Source organism: Lampris incognitus, chromosome 16 (genome assembly GCF_029633865.1).
Source record: "Lampris incognitus isolate fLamInc1 chromosome 16, fLamInc1.hap2, whole genome shotgun sequence".
In the NCBI taxonomy this organism is placed as follows: domain Eukaryota; kingdom Metazoa; phylum Chordata; class Actinopteri; order Lampriformes; family Lampridae; genus Lampris; species Lampris incognitus.
In genome coordinates, this window is record NC_079226.1 from 38,028,252 (window position 1) to 38,051,446 (window position 23,195).

Sequence of the window (23,195 nt, forward strand, 5' to 3'; positions counted from 1 at the left end):
GCCACTGACCGGTGGACTGGTCAGAGTCTCTGAATTTGGACTCTTGCATATTCAGTTAAAGAGCTCAGAGTACGCCAATATCCATGAACGACTGAATAACTAAACAGATAGATAGATAGACAGATAGAAAAGTAAATGGTTATCAGTACAGACAGAACTGTAAAATGGATTCTATCAACACAATATCAGCCACCGGGTCAAAGTGCTTGGATTTAAACTCATTCGTTCATTAAAACATTTGGTACTAATGTCCTTAAAAACACAACAGTTGATGCAGCGAACAATAAAAAAAAAAAAAAAATTTCAGAAAATTTGTTGGACATTAATAAATGAAAATCTGTCGTATCCGTGTACTTCTCTGCTCTGAACAAATATGGACTTTGTGCAGAGCAGACGGAGCAAAAAGCAGGTCAAATGAGATCCTGAACTTTAAACACTTGAACTCTCTCGACCACACACACACACACACACACACACACACACACACGCACACACACACACGCACACCTTACAGCAGATCTCGGCTCACCTTTTCTGCCGGAGCTGGGGGGCCCAGGGGGTTTGTCAGTCACTGACCCTTTGAAGAGAAAGCAAAACATTTTAAAAGGCCGTGTTTTCCTCCGGCGGCTCCCCTCCCCTCACCCTGCAGCACACTGCAAGGGTCACACTGCAACACACTGTAGACCCACTTCAAACTCATCCCCGCCGCTGAAACATATGCAACGCCCTCCTCTAACCATCGGTGCGTTTCACAACGGACATAAACTTTCATTCCATAACCGTTTCGTAAGAACGGCACGATTACCTCCTCGTACGGCCAAAAACCCTTTGCTTCAGCTTAGCAGCAGACAAGGGGTATCACAACAGTCAGACTCCCGGCAATTATACCCATCAAACCCCTTCTTTCCCTGGGAATCGGGCGCAAGTTTGTCACAGAATGGTAAACCCGAGAGCCACGACCCACCTGTTGTCACGGGCTCATTGCTGGGACCGTCACTAAGGAGGTCAAGTCGCTCAAGGTAAGTATCGCTGCCGATTTGACTTTGCGCATGCAGGTGCAAGTAACCGTGTCAAGCATGCATTTGGGTGGTGGAGGGAATGAATGAGCAGAATTAGAGAGTGACACCGATTAGGGTGGGACAACAAGAAGGGTGAAAGACTTGAGTGAAGGCAATTGGAATGAAGTTTACTACCTGACAAGCCGCTTGTCCCAGCATGAGTTCCCATAAATTCACGGAAGTTTCCTGCAAACGTATGCAAGATGATAGATTTGGGTCACAGGGTACAGGGGGCATCGGAGCAAGTGAGTAAAAGGGTATTTGTCGTGAGCTGGAAAAGGCAGGGAAGGGGAGATGGTGCATTATAGGTGTTCTGAGTAAACAGTTGTATATTGATCTCTACTGCACTTGTGTTAAGGATGAACAGACTGGAATATTTCCCAAATGCCGTCGGTGCCGAGGCAGGCAGGGGATTTGGAATCCATACCCTTGCAAGAAACAATGAAGATATCGGATCTTATGCAGGACAGGGGGGAGACGGGTAGAGATGGTACTGTTATAGTGTCATGATCTATGTTTCTGGTGCGTTTTCTGACAGGAGAAGCCTTTGTTCTCAGCCATGAATGGGCACAGGATCAGACTCAGCCAGCGGGCTGTAGCAACTCTGGATGAGGGAATGAGGGATGGCCAGAGCTGAAGAAAGCCATACAAGTGATTAGTGGATGGAGTTGGGGGACGGGACGGGACAGCAAATTGGAAAGGCGAGATAAAGTGAGGCCAATAGATAAAGAAAAAGAGAGATCGAGCAGTTGGGATGACAAAAAGGAAGAGAAAGTTGGGCCAAGAAAAGGAAAAGAAAGAAAGAAAAAGAACAGTGAATAAGTGGAAAGGGAGACAGAGAGGACAGATAGCCAAAAAAGGAGAGACAGAAAGGAAAGAGAATAAGGAGGGACAGGGCAAGAGACAAAAGAGAGGGAGAGAAAGACAGAGAGAGAAACATGAGAGAAGGATGAAGGGAGAGGGGGGGGGATGCCTTTGGCTGTCTGTTCAGCAGCTAGAGAGGAGGGAGGAGGGGCGTGAGACCACTCTCGCTCTCCACACAAAATTTGCACCATATGCTCTAGGGGCTGTGCCGTCCAGTTCTGGCAAAGCCCCCCCTCCCCTCCCCAGCCCCCCAGTGTGTTATCTTCTGAGGGGAAAATGGTGGTGATTATCATAAAGTGTTCCCATCCAGGTTGAGTGAGAGGAGCCCTACTCTCTTCTCCCAGCCTGCTGAGAGCAGTTAGAGGGTTTGGGAATGATATGGGATGGTGGGGATGGGGGGTGGGGGGCAAGTGGATGGAAGGCCATCGGCCTCATCATCTGACCTTGCACCTGCTACACCAACATGATACGCAATGCACGTGGCACCTACTGCACAGCATGCCCTTCTTTGCAAATAAGGCATCTTTTTAACTGCAACTCCAAAGACCAAAATCATTTCCCACTATTCCTCACAGCCAGCAGGGATCAAGGAACAAGCAGGTCCATTTGAAAGTCCATTTGATGCCAGGGTTGTTTTTGTTTATCACTCAGTTGGGGGTTAATTCACTTAAAAGTTTATTCAACTCAAAAATAAAGAAAAAAGATAAATTCTATGTTCAAACTTTCAGAAGACAAAAGGGACTGGAGCACACCGATGAAGTCAGTCTTTAATTGTGCAAACGGACTAACGTTTCAACACTACTGTGTCTTCAGAGTCAAAGTGGACAAAAACATGAGGCCAACAACATATATAGTCAACTTAGACCAGGTGTGTAATTTTCATTGGTTGAACAGGATTTCAAATCTATTGGATAGTGAATCCAAGGGTGGGAGTTGCCATAGTCAGCATCCAAGGGCCGCACCCCAAACACCACATCTGAAACTAAAGAACATAGACACAAGAAGCACGTGTACAAACATCTGTCAAGTGACAAACCAGAGAAAACACGACAAATTCAGAAATTCATTTATTTCAAAGAGCAAAAACAACAAAATAACACAGACCTCTCTTAGAGTTACAAAGAGTTCAAGTACAAACATCCGTCAAGTGTGACAAATTAAAGGAAACATGACAAATCAGTTCTGCATTAATGCCAAAGGGCTCCACTTTGTTCGGAGTGTGAATTTAACATGCCTCTCTGCAGAACAGTGAATTGATGTCACCACATCGAAGAGAGGGTGAGATTTCTTTTTCTATTCCCCAGTACCCGGTTGCACCAGCAGAGCGTAAGGACAATCGTACATTTGGGTGTAAATCCATCTTACCCTTATATTCAGAGTAGCTAGTTTTAAACTAGCACCGCATTGAATTTCGGTTGCATCAAAATCACTTACGACGCAACTCAACTAGTACTGTATCTGCTATAATAACATTACATCAAAATTCTTTGACATTAAATATGGTGTACCTCAGGGCGCAGTTCCTGGCCCTCTACTTTTCTGTTTTTATAGTTCACCTATTGGACAAATTATATGCAGTCATGGAATAAATTTCCATTGCTATGCTGATGATACTCAGCTGTATGTGCCTATAAAGGCTGGTGATCATAGTCAAAATACTAATTTAGAGGCCTGCTTGGCTGCTGTGAAAAATGGGATGTCACTAAATTCTCTGCTTTTAAATTTGGATAAACCCTAGATGCTAGTCGTTGGCCCTGCTAGACACAGGGACCAATTTGATCAAGTAACAATAACAATGGACAACTCTGTGATTTCACAAAGTATGTCAGCCAAAACTCTTGGTGTTACATTTGATCCCAAGCTTTCCTTTGATAAGCACATTAAAGAAATCACCAGGACTGCCTTTTTTCACTTACATAACATAAATACAAAACATAAATTCGGTCTTCCTTGTCTATGGCTGATGCAGAGACTCTAATATGTGCATTTGTTTCATTGTAATGTTCTGTTTTCAGGCCTGCCACATGCTAGCACTAAGTCTTCAAATGGTTCAGAATGCTGCAGCTAGAATCCTAACTAAAACTAGAAAATTTGACCATATTACATTAATTCTTGCCTGCCTTCATTGGCTTCTTATCCATTTTAGATCAGACTTCAAGGTGCTTCTGTTGACTTATAAAATCCTAAATGGGCTTGCCCCATCTTACCTGTCTGATCTCCTTAAACCGTACATTCCATCTTGAGCTCTTCGCTCTCAAAATACAGGGCTCCTGTGTGTTCCCAAAGTTAAAAAGAAGTCAGCTGGTGGCAGGGCCTTTTCCTATCAGGTCCCGTTCTCGTGGAATAATCTGCCTGCTGCTGTAAGACAATCAGAGTCTGGTGAGTCCTTTAAATCCAAACTTGAAACTCATCTTTTTGCCTTAGCCTACAATTGGTTGCCTTTACGTTGAGTGCTTCACAACCTGTACTGCATGGTGGGTTGGTCTTCTGTCTCAGTGAATTTACCAAGCTCTGTTCTGCCGATGAGATTATAGAGTATTATTGACTATTGCGAACTGTTCTCTTCTCTCACATGTCTTTTCTCTTTCTCTGAGTGATGTCTTCTCCTTTCTCTTCTCCTGTGTGTGAATGGTGTGATGCGAGTCTCCCTTGTGTGCAAGTACAGTCTGTCCTCCTCCCATGGCTCCATTGCTGGACACTGCTTGGCATCTCCTGCATCATATTCTTCACATCTTTTACGATTCCATTATAATTCTGTTATCCTCTTTCGATGTCGTATTCTGTAAATTGTGTAAACACAACATCCATTGCATGTTGTCCATCTTGGGACAGAGATCCTCCTCTGTTGTTCTCCTTGAGGTTTCTTCCAATTTTTTCTCCCTGTTAAAGGTTTTTTTTTTAGGGAGTTGTTCCTTATTCGATGCAAGAGTCTAAGGACAGGATGTTGTGTTGCTGTAAAGCCCCCCCCCCGGCAAATTTGTAATTTGTGATATTAGGCTATACAAATAAAACTGACTTGACTAAAGCAATCCTTAATCAAAATATTTTCGCATTTAATGACGTTACTATCATTTCAAGACAGTCAACGGCACCGTAAAATGTAAACAGGAAATACTTTATTTACGACATTTGCCATGCACAGTAGCCTGCGTGTAGCCTGGGAACCAGACGAATTTGCAAATTTGATAACATTTATTAGAAGGATAAACCCCTTGAGATGAACCATCTCGTTTTCAAGGAGGTCCTTAACACAAATATACAGAAAATAAAGCACTTATATATATATATATAAAGATGCTGCACAAAACCCTCAGAGGGGCCTGGGAGACCTCTGGTAGAGGACTCGAGGTTGAGGAAGACACACACCACCCAAAAAAAGGTGAGAGGGAGATTTTTTTTCCTTTTATGTGTGTGTGTATTAGGACTGTCACGATATCAGATGTTCACTACTCGATTATCGTGGCCAAAAGAATTCATGATAACGACGCTATCGTGAAATCTATAGAAAATCTAGGGAGAGAAAAATAATGCTATCAGTCAAATTCATCTAACATTTTTTTGTGAGTTTTGTCTCTTTTCTGGCAAATGAATGACACTCAAAATACAAGTTTGGCGAGGTGGAGAGAGAGAGTCTGTAACCATAACTGTACAAAAGTGTACAATTCCACTTAATGGATAGGGGAAAGGCAACCAGAGGAACTGATGAACAAAAGATCCACAAAGCCTAACATCCGTCATCAACACAATGTCACCCGGAACCAAACTGCTAGCGGGGAACTGGGGACAGAGTCTGTGTGTGAGACCTCTGGATGACAACGAACCACTCTGACATACTGGGATTTACTGTCCACTGACCAGGTCCTTACATCACTCTGCCCCTTCCATCTTTCATGACATGATTTTGCACTGCAGCAGTAGCCACACACTGCAGCAGTAGCCACACACTGTAGTAGTAGCAACACACTGCAGCAGTAGCCACACACTGCAGCAGTAGCCACACAGTGTAGTAGTAGCCACACTGCAGTAGTAGCAACACACTGCAGCAGTAGCCACACACCGCAGCAGTAGCCACACACTGCAATAGTAGCCACACACTGTAGTAGTAGCAACACACTGTAGTAGTAGCAGCCACACTGCAGTAGTAGCCACACACTGCAGCAGTAGCCACACACTGCAGCAGTAGCCACACACTGTAGTAGTAGCCACACACTGCACTAGTAGCCACACACTGTAGTAGTAGCCACACACCGCAGCAGTAGCCACACACTGCAATAGTAGCCACACACTGTAGTAGTAGCAACACACTGTAGTAGTAGCCACACACTGCAGCAGTAGCCACACACTGTAGTAGTAGCCACACTGCAGTAGTAGCCACACACTGCAGCAGTAGCCACACACTGCAGTAGTAGCCACACACTGCAGTAGTAGCCACACACTGCAGTAGTAGTAGCCACACACTGTATTAGTAGCCACACACTGCAGCAGTAGCCACACACTGTAGTAGTAGCCACACTGCAGTAGTAGCAACACACAGTAGTAGTAGCCACACACTGCATTAGTAGCCACACACTGTAGTAGTAGCCACACACTGCAGCAGTAGCCACACACTGTAGTAGTAGCCACACACTGCAGCAGTAGCCACACGCTGTAGTAGTAGCCACACTGCAGTAGTAGCAACACACTGCATTAGTAGCCACACACTGCAGCAGTAGCCACACACTGTAGTAGTAGCCACACACCGCAGCAGTAGCCACACACTGCAGTAGTAGCCACACACTGTAGTAGTAGCCACACTGCAGTAGTAGCCACACACTGCAGTAGTAGCCACACACTGCAGCAGTAGCCACACACTGCAGTAGTAGCCACACACTGCAGTAGTAGCCACACACTGCAGTAGTAGTAGCCACACACTGTATTAGTAGCCACACACTGCAGCAGTAGCCACACACTGTAGTAGTAGCCACACTGCAGTAGTAGCAACACACAGTAGTAGTAGCCACACACTGCATTAGTAGCCACACACTGTAGTAGTAGCCAAACACTGCAGCAGTAGCCACACACTGTAGTAGTAGCCACACACTGCAGCAGTAGCCACACGCTGTAGTAGTAGCCACACTGCAGTAGTAGCAACACACTGCATTAGTAGCCACACACTGCAGCAGTAGCCACACACTGTAGTAGTAGCCACACACTGCAGCAGTAGCCACACACTGTAGTAGTAGCCACACTGCAGCAGTAGCCACACACTGTAGTAGTAGCCACACTGCAGCAGTAGCCACACACTGTAGTAGTAGCCACACTGCAGCAGTAGCCACACACTGTAGTAGTAGCCACACTGCAGCAGTAGCCACACACTGTAGTAGTAGCCACACTGCAGCAGTAGCCACACACTGTAGTAGTAGCCACACTGCAGCAGTAGTCACACACTGTAGTAGTAGCCACACACTGCACTAGTAGCCACACACTGCAGTAGTAGCCACAACACTGTAGTAGTAGCTAACTAGTCGCTGTGTCACGGCATCATGTCAGGTGTGTGTGTGTGTGTGTGTGTGTGTGTGTGTGTGTGTGTGTGTGTGTTTGTGTTTGGTTGGGGGAGGTAGAGTGAGAACGGAAAGAAACGGAAACGATTTAAGAAGCGTTGGATTATTTACACAATATTATCATATCAATATTTCCTTTTTTTAAATATCAGTCATCATCAACACCAATATACCATGACACCACTAATATGTATATGTGTTCTATAAGCCTTTTTTTGTTTTATTTTCTTTCTTTCTTTTTTCCATCGGGACAGGTTTAGCAACGAGTATATTAGAGGGACACTTCAGGTTGGGCGGTTCGGAGACAAAGAAGAGAGGCCGGAGTGAGACGGTTTGGACATGTGCAGAGGAGAGACGCTGGGTATGTTGGGGGCAGGACGCTGAATGTAGAGCTGAATATGAATATGCGGGATATGGAGCTGCCAGGGAAGAGGGAAAGAGGAAGGCCAAAGAGGAGGTTTACGGATGCGGCGAGGGAGGACATGCAGGTGGCTGGTGTGACACAGGAAGATGCCGAGGACGGGAAGAGGTGGAAACGGACGATCCGCTGTGGCGACCCCTAACGGGGGGCAGCCGAATGTAGTAGTAGTAGTAGGAGTAGTACTAGTATTCTATAAGCTATATGCCAGAGCAAAGGTAAACCATGAGCTCGCGGATTCGTCTGGTTCCCAGGCTACACTGCGTGTGTCATTGTGCTGATTCAGTTATTCCAGCCTTCCCGAGTCAGAGGGGGAAAAGCCTACGTCTGTTTCCTCTTTTAACCTTCCAAACAAGCCTGTTTATAGCTGCCGGGCTGCCTGCATGACTGTACCCGCTAAGTGTGTGTCTTACAAGTGTGGCAGTGTATTTCACAATACAGTACTTAACATATTCAATTCTTGTGTGTGTGTGTGTGTATATATATATATATATATATATATCCTTTGTTTTGGGCTGTACAATGCGCCTGCCACATTCGAGTGCTTAATGGAGAGGGTGTTTGATCAGCGGGAAGGGGCTGAGGCTACACCCCGACAAGTGCAGGTTACCGAGCGGAGAGCTGACCCTCCTGGGGGATTGGCACCGCAGAGGAGGTGTGTCGTACATGAGCGGCCCACCCCTACAGGACAGAGGGGGTTAAAGGGTATTTTAGGGTTGGCCTCCAACTACGGGGAGTTTTTGCGGGGTTTCCCGTGCGTCACACAGCCCTCGTACGAGTTACTGCGGGAAGACCAGCAATTCCTCTGGTCAGAGGACTGCAAAACGGCTTTTCGCACACTGCAGCAGGCCCCGAGCAGTGTGCCCATTCTGGCACCCCGACCCCCATTTCCCCTTCGTCCTGGACACGGATGCAAGCGGGGAGGGGGTGGGCACGGTCCTGTCACAGGTGTGCCTAGACGGAGAGAAGTTGTGGCCTATTACAGCAAAGCTGAACAGCGGTATTACGTCACTCACAGGGAGCTGCTGGCAGTAGTCTTTGCCACGCGACACTTTAAGTATTACCTGTGTGGCCGGTCTTTCACCATACACACCGATCATGCCTCTTTGCAGTGGCTGGTGACATTCAAGGAGCCAGAGGGGCAGCTGGCTCGTTGGCTGGAGGAGTTGCAGTGCTACAAGTTCATTGTAACCTATGCACTGCTGGACCGGGAGGCCGAGACCGTCCTTAATGCCCTGGTTGAGGGAATGTTTAACAGGCTGCGGGTCCCGAAGTCCGTCCATAGTGACCAGGGGAGAGAAACTTTGAATCTAGGGTTTTCTCTACCATGTGTGAGTGGCTGGGAATCACTAAGGCTCGCACAACACCCCTTCATCCCCAGAGCGACAGGTTAGTGGAGCGGTTTACCCGCACCTTAGCCGAACAGTTACCCATCCTAACATCCATCCATTAGCTCGACTGGGATATGCACTTACCTTACCCCTTGTCCTCATGGCATGCCACTCTGCGGTCCAGGACTCAACTTCATGCACACTGCCCTCCTCATGTGGGGCAGGGAAATGAGGACCCTTGCAGGGCCGGCCTTCGAACGGGACCCAGATGTACCGTCCGCCCCTGCAGCCCCAAACTATGCCAAGCAGCTTCAGGATCACCTGGGCACCACACATGCATAAGCCTGCAGGCAAAATGCAGAGTGCGGGGGGTGTGGCAGAAAAGGAATTATCGCTTCCGTGCCAGGAGGCGATGCTTTGCAGCTGGGGAGCTAGTTTGGGTCTACACCCCGACCCGGAAGAAGGGCAGGTGCCCTAAACTTGAAGCAGCTAGGAGAGGTTTTCTAGTGCAGTTGCTCCCCAGCAAGAAGGTCCTGGATTTGAGCCCTGGAAAGTCTAGCCTTGGGGGTTGTCCCGGGGTCGTCCTCTGTGTGGAGTTTGCATGTTCTCCCCGTGTCTGCGTGGGTTTCCTCCGGGTGCTCCGGTTTCCTCCCACAGTCCAAAGACATGTAGGTCAGGTGAATCGGCCGCACTAAATTGTCCCTAGGTGTGTGTGTGTATGTGTTGGGGGGGGGGCTGTGATTTACCAGTATGTGGATGTGTAAAGTACTCGGTGTCTGACGAGTTACAGAACATGTTGCACAGTGGCCATAGCGGAAAAACCCTGTAGGTTGTTTGTTCAGCCAGGAGTCGGTGTTAGGTGGTTTTCCAGTGTCAGAAGGAACCAGTGTGTCTCCCGACGTGTACGCGTGGTCGGGGGAGGCACGGAGATGATATTACTAAGAGATGGGCCACTTTTGAGGACATTCCAATATTTGAGATGAATATTTTTGACCCTGCCTGCCAGAGGAGAGTACTCGGTGCAGAAAGTGGTATGCGAGGTAGTGGTGGTAGCTCTAGTTTTCTGAACCAACAGGGACTCCCTCTTTGTATGTGGGGCCCTCTGAGAGGCCGGAGAGATATGTGATGCGGGGTAACCCCTATGCTGGAAACGCTCTTCCGTTTCAACAGCCCCGTGTTGGTAGGCAACAGAATAGACCACTACGCTACCCGGACGCCAGGATACCTTGTAATCTCAACAGTACTGTTATTTCCCTTGTAAACTGCAAGGTCTAGAAAGTGGTCACGCTGCTCCACAGTGAGAATGTATACGTATATGTCAGAAAATCAGAAAGCTCTACTCCATCACCTCCATATGACCACGACATCATCGATCCATCCTTTCCACAAAGCAATCCTGGACAAACTTTTGCTTGGGAGCGGCTTATGAATGACTGCTCTTCCCATAGAGCCATGACAAGACAAGCAGACTATGGGGCAAAAGCATTGCCCATAGCTGTACCACGGGACTCCAAATAATAGGAATCCAAAAAGTTCATGGTGCGAATCATTCCTGACCGTGTACGGGGGAATTCATTAGGAGGCAGAATCCTGTCCGAAACGTTTGTTGAGGTGACGGGTGAGACCATCGAGACCTTTTTCACGAGGTATGCATGTAGTATACAGGCTTTGCAGGCCAAACGTTTCCAGGAAATCAGCTTGCTCATATTTGAACTCTTTAGTAGTATTTAGGCAGGACGGTGGCGCAGCGGTTAGCGCGGTTGCCTCACAGCAAGAAGGTTCTGGGTTCGAGCCCTGTGGTAGTCCAAACTTGGAGGTCGTCCCGGGTCGTCCTCTGTGTGGAGTTTGCATGTTCTCCCCGTGTCTGTGTGGGTTTCCTCCAGGTGCTCCGGTTTCCTCCCAAAGACAGGTAGGTCAGGTGACTCAGCCGTACTAAATTGCCCCTATGTATGAGTGTGTGTGTGTGTGTGTGTGTGTGGGGTGGGGTGGGGTGGGGTGGGGGGGGGGGCCTTGTGTGATGGCCTGGTGGCCAGGGTGTCTCCCTGTCTGCCGCCCAATGACTGCTGAGATAGACTCCAGCATCCCCACGACCCTGAGAGCAGGATAAGCAGGTCGGATAATGGATGGATGGATGGGTGGATGGATAGTAGTATTTACTATATCACCAGTGTCCTCAATGAAAGAAGGGAGGCTTGAGACAAATTTCTTAGCAAAGAAGGCAACAAATTCGTACAGAGGCTCAGTAAGACTACCAATACTTGCCACAATCAGACGGAGGGGGGGGGGATGAATGTATTCATAAATGTGATTCGTATTGTCGTCAGCAGGGTGTGACTTCAGAGGCGTAGGGCTCTGCCTCAGATAGTTGACTTCTTATGCTAGAACCGTATTACTCAAAACCCACAACCACAACTGACCCGCCTTCCCCAGCTGGCCGAATGATGATGTCTTTCCCAGACGCCAGACTGCTCAGAGCTTTTAATTCGGATTCATGTAGACATGTTGCTTGCGTCATGTCCTCGTGTCTTTGTCCACCTCGACTCTGATTAAGACACGACGGTGTCCGGACGTTCGTCTGTCTGCACAACTAAAGGCTGTGAGTTTATCGGTGTGCTCCTGCCCCTTTTGTCCACTGAAAGCTGTCCTCAATCTAAGGCTGGGTGATACGGACAAAACCAAATATCATAGTCTCAATTATAATAATAATAATAATGGATTACAATATATTCATCTTGACACCCAAAGCACTTCACAGTGAAGGGGGGAAACTTTCGACCAAATACCTCTTTATCGATATTTTGACCATATTGTAGAGACTACCGATGCTCATCAAAAATATTTACACAGCATTTTCGATAAACACTCATTAGTACTGTGGATATGATGCCCAAACAGGTAGAAACACATGATATAACAGCTAGAACAGTCTAGTGAGTTCATACAATTGCATCTTTTTACTGTAACGCGGCCTTTAAAACCAGAATTATGTTGTATCGCGATATCCGATATCCACGATATCCAACATCCCAGACCATATCTAGTTTCACAACACGATACGATACGATATCGTCGTATCGCCCAGCCCTACCTCAAGCCGAGAAACTCCTAATTCAGCCGTTATTTTGCTGGAAGACGCGCAAAGAACCCTGTTTCAACTCTATTGTTCAACCTGTTAGTGCTATGAAGACATAACGGCGTCTTGACTTTAGAGCAATCCTCCCCCTGTCAAGTACCCTCAGCACTAAGGTCCAGCTGAAGTTAGCAGATCAGGGAAGGCACGGTTTTTACACACTCGCAGCACGGCTGCCCCACAACCAAAGAGAAATGATCCAGAAACATCTTGAAGCGCAACCGTGAGACGGACCAAGGGGCGAGTTGGTCCGGGCGCGGGAGGCAGCGACAAACCGTCGTATCGAACTAACGGCGCTAATAGCCCCGAGAGGGTTTTGGGAAGCCCTGGCGATACCGGCCCCGGGCTGCCGAGTCCTCTGCCGAGGTACCTGAACACACTGGGGTGCGGTTGTGCACAGAGGAGCCGCTCACTGGTTTCCCATCCGTCGTCACACACCAGCAGTAACCGGTCAGAGTATGGCACTGGACCTGCGAGGGAGAAGAATAAAAGATGGCGTCACGTAACTGGTTATGTTGGGAGTACGTCAGGCTAATTCTGGTTTTTTTACAACCTGGGTCTCACCGGCTCCATTTTGGAGACTTTGGACGCCGGGTCACTGAAAGATGCCGTTGTTAAGTTTTGCCTAACAAGGCAACACAACGACGAGCTTTACACGATTTGCCATCATCTATGACCTTTTAACTGTGGTGGCTGTGTAGTCAGTCAATGAGCACTACTACCTACAGCAAGAAGGTAGTAGTACTCACCAAGTACAGGCTGGTCGTTGCTGCAGATTGAACCGAGAAGACTTACCTTTGCTGAGTTTTGACATCTCGGGTTAGGACTTCTAACTTGCGCTGTTGCTTTTGTGTTCTCATACATGGTTTAGGCAACGGGGCTGAACTGGATTTGTTGACACACGCGACATGTTTGTGTCCCCATGCCCGTAAGACACAGCTGTAAAGCTGTGTCCAGTCCCGGGCTCAAGATCCCCGCAATGAAGCCAGTTGAAAAAAACTACATCATAACCGATACAGACAATGTCAGCAATTACAAAAATAAGACAAAAGTAAGACCCAGGTTGCAAAAAAACCAACTAAAAACGGAAATATCCTTTAAATTAGATGAAGAAATACAAAATATCAGACGCATTTTGATTTGTTAGCACAGCGAAGAATGACAGGAGAGACAGACAGACAGACAGAGAGAGAGAGACAGCGAGAGAGAGACACACACACACACACACACAGAGTGCGTGAGAAAGAGAGGGATGCTACACAACAAAGGTCTGGGGTGGGTTTAAACCTAAGATGTTGTGGTTAGGTGTGACTGCTGATGGTACATGGCCACCATGCGTCCTTAAAAAAGAAAGAGGGAGAAGAAGAGAAAAAGAAGTGATGAAAACAAACAACAAAAAGACAGAGGTAGAGTTAAAAAAAAGAAGAAGAAGAAGAAGAAAACAGACCTGGGCAAATGTTCCATCCTCGTTGCATTCTGGGATAAACATGGCCTCCTGGGGCCTCTTGGCCTGCTCTAGAGCCTGGATCCTCTCAACGCGGCACTTCGACTGGCCTGCTTCTGAAACACAAGGACAGTCCACAGTCTCTCACACACCACCTTCACACCCTCGTGGAGGTCAGAAGAGTCCCACAGCCATTTTGTCCCAGATTCCCAGGTGAGAAGGAGGGGGGGGGGTTGTACTGGGCACCCGGGAGCTACCCAGTGCAAATACACTCCACCACTGTGGGTCACTGTGCAGCTCCATAGGCGCCATGTGAGTGACGGGGTGATGGAGAGTTGACACCCTCCATCACCGCATCTTGATAAAAACAGAACCCAGCACAACGCGGGAATCGCCAGTTCGAGTCCCTGTGTTGCCTCCGGCTTGGTCGGGCGTCCGTACATACACAATTGGCCGTGTCTGCAGGTGGGAAGCCGGATGTGGGTAAGTGTCCCGGTCGCTGCCCTAACGCCTCCTCTGGTCAGTCAGGGAGCCTGTTCGGGAGGGAGGGGTAACTGGGGGGGTATAGTGTGATCCACCCACGCGCTACGTCCCCCAGGTGAAACTCCTCACTGTCAGGTGACAAGAAGCAGCCGGTGACTCCACATGTATCGGAGGAGGCATGTGGCAGTCTGCAGCCCTCCCCGGATCGGCAGAGGGGGTGGAGCAGCAACCGGGACAGTTCGGAAAACAGGGTAATTGGCCAAGCACAAAAAAAAGGGAACCCAGCAACTTGGCTGCCAGCTAAATTCTTTAGCTCACCTTGAACACCAAGTCAAAACCTTTAATGATCTATCCTACAGGGTACATAAACCTTTCCCATATAGCTGCACAGAACAGAGTGGTGTCCAATCATGTGCCATCGTGTGCCATGGAGGGCAGTGCTTACGCCCAGTGTCTTTCCAACCCAGCATTACACCAACCAGACACAGCAGGACCAGGCAGTGAAATGAGCTCAGCAACACACACATTAAAGATGGGATATGAAACTAGAGCCCTTAATCAGGAACAATTTATTGTCATTTCTTTCATTCACTTGCATACAGGAAAAAAACGAAATTCCGTTTCCCCCAGCCCACAGCAGTACAACACAAAACACACATCCCAAATTTCCCAAAAAGCACACCACCAAAAAACATACAAAAACACAGGGAACAAAGCAAAAAACAAAACAAAACACAAACGGTTAACAGTTAACAACACAGTCCACTCGGTGCAGCACAGTCCAAGAATTCCACTGTCCAGGAGAAGGAACGCCAGCCAGGATGACTGTCGGAACTGCCAGGCTGCATGGGCTAGCAGTTAGCTTAGCCTGCCCCGCTTCCGCGTCCTGTCAGACCGCCCTCCGTGTTTCCTCTTCAGGCGCAGCTCCGGTCAGGGCCGCGGTCCCTGGGCCCACAGGATGCAGCAGACCAGGCTCTCCCAACCGATCCAGCGCCAGCTCTCCCAGCCATCAAACGAAGACGAACTTCAACGCAGATGTGGTCGTGGACAAAGACACCGCATGGACGGTACTGGGCGAGGCCGCCGCAAACGTGAATTCATGCCGCCATCTTCCCACTCGGTACGGCAGAGGGACATACCAGGGATTTTGCCCACGTGTTACAAAGGCCATATACTTAACAGTACTCCCAACACGCACCGTCCTGTTCTAGATTTTATAATTCCTTTTTCTTACCTTGCAGGCAGCCATTGGCTCCCCTCCGTTGCAGCATGGTATAAAAACCAGTCTGCGGAGATTTGATAAGCAATGAACCAACGTGAACGCTCTGTCGGCTGATGAACCACGCCGCACTCCAGCTACGCCGTCATAAAATCAAACACACAAGATCAACAATAAGCAAACATAGACATTGTGTAAAAGGATGATGCAGGGCCGGTAGCCTGTGCTTGGTATATTAAAACGCCGAGGTTCAGCAGCAGACTCTCGAAACTCAAAAGCCCAAGAGCGCCCCCCCCTGGAAGACTTCACAGTTTTAACCGCATCCCACTGAAATGAATGGAAACCAACGACTGCCGTGAGGGCAAGAAAAAACACGTCTGAAAATCTAAAACTCTACAGCGCGCTTTGAAAAATGCTCGAGTAACATTAATTCGATGCTATTTGTAGTGAATGGTCCAAAACATGCAAAAAAGGCCAGTATGTCCCTTTAAAACAAAATTAGGACCACGGACAACATCCCCCCCTCTGTAAAGGCCTCGCTGAGGACGGTGGGTCGACCAAAAGAAGCCGACGGTGACGTCACACTCTTGACCAGATGCTTCCAAGCGGTCTGCAAAAGGGGGAAAACAAAGTTCCTGCTGGCCCGCCCCGTCCGCTGATAGATGTGACGCCACATGTTGGAAAGGCTCCGGTGTGGGTTGGCCGAGGTGAGTTACGACTAACATTTCTAGGCCCGAGGCTCTGGGGGTAGGGAGGGTGTGTCTTGTATACTAAAATTCCCAAAAATCAACCTGCACCTCAACAACACTGCGTGTAAATATGAAGTAATTCCCGCCTGTCTTTCTTTTTTGTTTTTTGTACGGTTAGAGTACTCCAACATCTCCTAATGATTCATCCATTTGTAGCTTTCATTGGCGAGCCGGCACCAGTGGCGGACAAAGCAGTGTTTGTGCTGCTGCAGCTCCGATGAGCCAGGTCCAGTCTAATGGTACGGAGATGGCAGTAGCATCAAGGTTACAGGACAGCGTTTGAGTGAAAGGCTGCTGGTTCCAATCCCAACGACTATGTAACACTCTCCTCATCTGTCAACAGCAACTATTGAGTGTTCTTGAGAAGCGCTCTCAGCACTTCAGTTCATGTTCATAAAAAATTTTTTGTGTAAGCTACACTACCCAGTACAACCAGTCTTCCAGTAATGCCAGAACCATTCCTTGGAAAATAAACATCTGGGGAGGGAGACAAACATCTCGTCTCCTCTAGACTGGGAGGTTGACTGCAATGAAAGGTAAAAATTATTTCATTACTAAAGCCCAACACCCTGAACAAGTAAAGCCAGTTAAGTACTGGGACGCAGGCCCATTAGAAAGTTCTACTGCTCTGTTTACTTTACCCTATACACATTCATATTTAGACAGGGCAGTGCAGAAGAACAGAAAATAGGTTTAAGACACAGGACGGGACGCAACACGATTCCTGGGCTTGATTCAAACCTCAGATGTTGCTGTATGGGACGAGACCGCATACAGGTTTTATCTAGCTCAGCCACTCAAATGCCAATTTCATTTAATTCATTCTTTCATTCCACGTCCCAAGGACGAATCTGCGATGCTGGAAGTTGGCACGCCCCATTCCCCGCCTTCGCCTGCCGCCCGGCCTGCACTGCACCCTACTCCAGGGCTCATCCCCATGCGTGGTGGGTCCATGGGGTGGTGGCTCCAAGTCGTTTTTTTGGGCTAGGCCCAACTGGGCCCCATGGGCCAAGACTGGGCTACCAGACACTTGCCGGCGAGCTCCCTTCCGAGGTCTGGCTCCAGGAGGGGGCCCCAGTATCCCTTCTCCGGGCGAGGCGCTGTAGCTCTGCTGGTGTATTTTCATTGAGGTTCTTGGGAACCTCTGTAGAAACCTCCGGTTTCTTCCTCCGTAGGGTGTCTGGGTTCAGCCTTAGATATAGGGTGAGGAGCTCGGACATCCGGAGGGCGCTCGGAGTAGAGCCGCTGCTCCTTCGTGGCGAAAGGAGCCAGTTGATGTGGTTCAGGCATCTGATTAGGATGCCTCCTGGGTGCCTTCCTTTGGAGCTTTCCAGGCACGACCAACTGGGAGGAGACCCCGGGGTAGACCCAGAACTCACTGGAGGGACTACATGTCCAATCTGGCCTGGGAACGCCTTGGGATCTCCCAGGAGGAGCTTGGAGGGCGTTGCTGGGGAGAGGGACGTCTGGAGTGCCCTACTTAGCTTGCTGCCACCGCGATCTGACCCAGGAGAAGTGGCTGATGATGAGATGAGATCCTTTTTTCATTGCATTTTAATTCATTTTTGAATTTTAGCCTTCTCTCTATTCTTGAAGAGAAGAAGAAAGAAGAAAGTCACTTTATGTTGTCATTGTATTCTTACAACGAATGTGTTCTCTGCATTCAACCCATCCTATTGTACAGGAGTGGTGAGCAGCTCCGGCTCCCGGGGACCAACTCCAGTTCTTCTTTCCATTGCCTTGCTCAGGGGCACTGACAGGAGTATTAACCCTAACATGCATGTCTTTTTGATGGTGGGAGGAAACCGGAGCACCCGGAGGAAACCCAGGCAGACACGGGGAGAACATGCAAACTCCACACAGAAAGGACCTGGGGTTCGAACCCAGGACCTTCTTGCTGTGAGGCAACAGTGCTAGCCACTGGGCCACCGTGCCGCCCAGAGAGCGTATATACTCGATGTGCATGTTTGAGATGAACACGGCTCTAGTATGTTTATCGTATGCTGAATAACACTCCAGTTCTTATACCATAACCACACAAACCAAGGATGTGAACTGTATAAACAAGCAACACCCTAAAAAATGTAAAAACAACCACGTCTTGACCAGCAGGTATAATTTCTGTCATTATTCGGTCTTTGCTGGTGCACGCATGTGTTTGTGTGTGTGTGCTGTGGCAAGGCAGTGGTGCACATACATGTTAATCCTGATTGGTTGCCCGATAAAGAGCAAAATGCAGATGGTGAACATAGGGGTTTCATTTAGAAACAGTGAAATTTAAGTCTGATAAATTGATTTGAAAGCAAAAAAATAAAATAGAAAAAAACAACACATTACAATTTTTTAATGGATAGTAGGTAATTTGGTAATATATTTTAAATATCTCTCCCTCTACACACACACACACACACACACACACACAGATCTATGTTAGAGTTATTGAATGGTTAATCCTGGATAATTTGTTTTCAGAAATGAATATTCTTCAGGTAGTTTTTATTCAATATGAAACCGTTTGCTGTTCCGTTTCACTGGATTCCTTTGTGTTCATCTTGTCTTCTGGCCCATCATGTGAGTGACAAGTGGATCGGCCTCGTAGTACCATCCATTCCTCTGCCGTATAATTTTCTTCTCTGTTAGCCGTCCACGAGTTTCGCCGTCTCTGTAATCTCGGTGCTGCGCAACCATGTAGGGGCTCTGGTCAAGGCTTTGCCATGGCAAATTAAGGCTGGCTCTCGACCTGCCTGCTTAAATTAAGCAGCATCCACCCTGCAACAAAACAGGCCTCGCCTCGCCGCTTCCACAGAGAGGTAGGCGTAGCTCTGCCCCGTTCTCGGGTTCTTTGGCAGACATTTTCATTTACGAAACAAAAAATCAAGCACTACCGTCGCAGAAGGAACAAAAAAGTAATTCCAAAAAATGGATTTAGGTTGATGCTGTTTGTGTTTGTTCCTCTAACAAGGAGTAGGTTGGAAACCAAAAAAAAAAAAAAAAAAGGTGGAGAAAAAAAATGCAAAGTTCCAACCTTGACTCAGGACCAATCAATCTTCGCTGTTGTTGAGTGGCTGGCGTCCCGAGACTCAGGAAGTGTGTGATCCTGGTCTGTAAAACTTTACACGCCTACAGAAAAGCGGAAAATGAGAGACATCTTCTTGTTCGGGCAACACAACTCTGGTTGCCACGGATTCTGTGAAGTGCAATTCTTACTCCGCCTACCAAAACGAAAGGATTTTTTTTTGCCCTCCTTTTTGGTTGGAGTAACCTGCAAAGTTTCTGCTATCCCCGGGTTTTGTTTTGGGGTTTTTTTCAAGACAGGGTTAAATTTAAGGTTACCTCCACTGTATAATCAGCTTTACAGTTCACCTCCATGTGACCTCCACCTGTTGCCAGTTTATGGTCCAAAGCTTCTGGGTGTTTTTTTGTCAGGGAGGGTTCAGGGGGACTTACCTTTCAGCTCCAGGTCTGTCCCCTCCGAGGTCGAGGTTGGCACAGGAGCCACTGGTGGCTGATCGATCCTCACCCAATTTTTACCTTGGAAGAGCACAAGGTCCAAGGTTAGCCCTGTTTTGTTTGGAATAAGCTTTAATGGCAAAGTAAGTACGCATATTCAAAGAAATTGACTTGATGGGCTGCTCATACAGATCCCCTGATACAGTTGCACACCCCTGTTAAAATGGTAGGTAAGATGAAGCCAAGATAAATCATGTCAGAACTTTTTCCACCTTTCATGTGAAATTGCAACCTAAAAAATTCAAGTGAAAAACAAACTGAAACTTTTAAGGGAAAAATACAGAACTTACAATAACCTGGTTGCATAAGTGTGCACACGTCTAAACTAATACTTTTAACACAGCGCTCAAGTCTTCTGGGGTGGGAGTCTATCAGCTTGGCAATATTTTCCCAGTCTTCCTTGCAAAAACGTTGTGGCTCCGTCAAATTGCAAGGTCGTCTCCTGTACAGGGCCCTCTTCAGGTCACCCCACAGAGTTTCTACTGGATTCAGGTCTGGGCCCTTCCAAAACGTTGATCTTCTTTTGGTGAAGCCATTCCTTTGTTGATTTGGATGTAGGCTTTGGGTCGTTGTGCTGAAAGGGGAAGTTCCTCTTCAGCTTTCTAGCAGACGCCTGAAGGTTTTGCCCCATAATCCACTTGTATTTGGAGGGTTGATGCTAGATCCAACAGGGTTTAGGGTTAGGGTTTACACTCTTTTTGAATTTCCATTGTTAGCAAGCGTTCACGTTAGCTATCGTTACAATATGATCTGGCAATGTTAAGATTAGTTGTAAGCTAGCTAGCTAAATGTTTCAGTGCGCATCGTTTGTTTCAACTCAGTGCGTGGGTTTCAGGTTCCGCGTGGTCTATTGGCCGACGCAACAGCCAATCACGGCTACTTCTCTGCCTACACCCCATTGGATCTAGCATCAACCTATTTGGAGCTCCTCATGATTCCCTCCACCTTGACTAAAGCCCCCGTTCCGGCTGAAGAAAAGCAGGTCCAAATGCCTGATGCTGCCTCCACCATGCTTCACCATGGGTGTGGTGCTCTTCTGGTGATGTGCTGTGTTGCCTTTTGGAATTATGGCCAAAAGGTTCAGCCTTGGTCTTATCAAGACCATAACACATTTTTCCACATGGTTTTGGGAGACTAGATGTGTCTTATTGCAAAATTTAGCCAGGACTGGATGTTTTTTGTGTTTTCATGAGAAGGCCTCCGTCTTGCCACCCTACCCCATAGCCCAGACATATGAGGAATATGGGAGATTGTTGTCACATGTAGGGAGCAACCAGTACTCGCCAGAAATGTCTGCGGCTCCTTTAATGTTGCTGTAAGCCTCTTGGCAGCCTCCCTGACCAGTTTTCTCCTTGTCTTCTCATTAATTTTGGAGGGACGTCCTGTTCTTGGCAATGTCGGTGTTATGCCATATTTTCCCCACTTGGTGATGATTGTCTTCACTGTGGTCCATGGTATATCTGATGCCTTGGAAATGATTTTGTACCTCTCCTGATCGATACCCTTCAACAATGAGATCCCGTTCATGCTTAGTAAGCTCTTTGTGGACCACGGCTTTTACAGTTGGATGCAACCAAGAAGATGTCAGGAAAATCCTACAGGAACATCTGGACTTTATTTAGGGTTCATCAGTCACTTTAATTGATGGCAGGTGTATAATAACTCCTACTTAACGTGAGTTTGAATGTGATGGGAGTAATTCTGAACACAGCCATGTCCCCAATTATAAAAGGGTGTGCACACTTACACAACCAGGTTATTGTCAGTTTTGTATTTTTTCAGGGTGTCCGGGTGGCGTAGCGGTCTATGCCGTTACCTGCCAACATGGGGATCGCCGGTCCGAATCCCCATATGACCTACGGCTTGGTCGGGCGTCCCTACAGACACAGAAGCCCGTGTCTGCGGGTGGGAAGCCGGATGCGGGTGTGTGTCCTGGTCGCTGCACTAGCCCCTCCTCTGGTCAGTCAGGGCACCTGTTCAGGGGGGAGGGGGAAACTGGGGGGAATAGCGTGATCCTCCCACGCGCTACGTCCCCCTGGCGAAACTCCTCACTGTCAGGTGAAAAGAAGCGGCCGGCAACTCCACATGTATCGAAGGAGGCATGTGGTAGTCCGCAGCCCTCCCTGAATCGGCAGATCCAGATCACTTTATCTTATATAGGTTGCAATTTCACATTAAGGGTGGAAAAAGTTCTGACTTGATTTATCCTGATTTTTTTTGTTTTTTTACATCCCAGAAACCTGCCATTTTAACAGGGGCGTGTAGACTTTTTACATCCACCGTATATAACTTGTGCGACTGTGTTACATCCATCATTACCTGCAGACAGATCAGGGAGCGTCTCACCTCGGCAGCGGCCACGATGTGCCAGCGTCAGGGTCCGGTCCTTGCATTTCGCCCTCTGCAGTTCACAGCTTGTGTCGTAGCTCCGTCCGTCAGAGCCGCACACGGGCTTCCCCTGCGTCCGTGAGCACACGACCCCGCAGTGGCTGTCCCGGTCTCCTATCAGCCACTGCACACAGAACAACATGGCGACAGTTCATCATGCTGGATAATCACATACAGGAACTGCTGGGCATGGGAAAGCTCTTTCAGCCCTTTTAGATGCAAAGCACCTTGGGAGCCTGGCCTCTAACTCACTCACTCACTCACTGTCAAACTTGGGGATTGGGACCCCCTTCAAAACTGTTTGTGAGCGCAGCTAAAAATATCCATCCATCCATTATCCAAACTGCTTATCCTGCTCTCAAGGTCACAGGGATGCTGGAGCCTATCCCAACAGTCATTGGGCAGCAGGCGGGGAGACACCCTGGACAGGCCACCACACAGGGCCGACACACACACACACACATTCATACCTAGGGGCAATTCAGTACGGCCGATTCACCTGACCTACAGGTCTTTGGACTGTGGAAGGAAACCGGAGCCCCCGGAGTAAACCCACGCAGACACGGGGAGAACATGCCAACTCCACACAGAGGACAACCCGGGACGACCCCCAAGGATGGACTACCCCGGGACTCGAACCCAGGACCTTCTTGCTGTGAGGCGACCGTGCTAACCACTGTACCACCGTGCCGCCCAAGCTAAAAATACGTGCTGTTGTAATATATTATGGATTTTGCATTTTTTGGTAGGAAAATTGGCAAAAAGTATTTCTTCTGCACCCGCCACTAATCTCTCTTAGCCTTCCCCTGAACTCCATCACGGGGTGTTGTCCACGCAGTTTCACGTGAGTTGGGATTTCACAGAAACACAATGGGCAGAGATGCAAATAAGATGTGCTCTACTACCCCTGAGCTCAAACACATCAAGCCTTTGATAAGAGGTTATCTTTAATTTCTTCAGTTTTAGTGGATCTGGCATCATCTGGTGGTCACAGCAGCTTGTTTTCATACTGCAGACCCCAGCATTTCACTGTAAATGGACACGACTGTGGACGCGCTGAA

The 23,195-nt window shown here is 48.0% G+C and overlaps 1 protein-coding gene across 3 annotated transcripts in view; it reads right to left on the reverse strand.

The window, feature by feature from the left end:
- Window positions 1-23,195, reverse strand: part of smoc1 (SPARC related modular calcium binding 1) — a 99,655-nt gene that overhangs the window by 51,509 nt on the left and 24,951 nt on the right. For 2 of the 3 annotated variants that reach the window (XM_056295987.1, XM_056295986.1), the window contains exons 2-6: window positions 22,066-22,258; window positions 19,684-19,767; window positions 13,789-13,901; window positions 12,712-12,811; window positions 530-577 (exon numbers count right to left, since the gene is read on the reverse strand). In XM_056295987.1, coding sequence (XP_056151962.1) covers window positions 530-577; window positions 12,712-12,811; window positions 13,789-13,901; window positions 19,684-19,767; window positions 22,066-22,258 — 538 coding nt within the window. Of the gene's footprint in view, window positions 1-529; window positions 578-1,193; window positions 1,245-12,711; window positions 12,812-13,788; window positions 13,902-19,683; window positions 19,768-22,065; window positions 22,259-23,195 lie in introns of all 3 variants that reach the window. The other variant, XM_056295985.1, reaches the window with a different exon arrangement.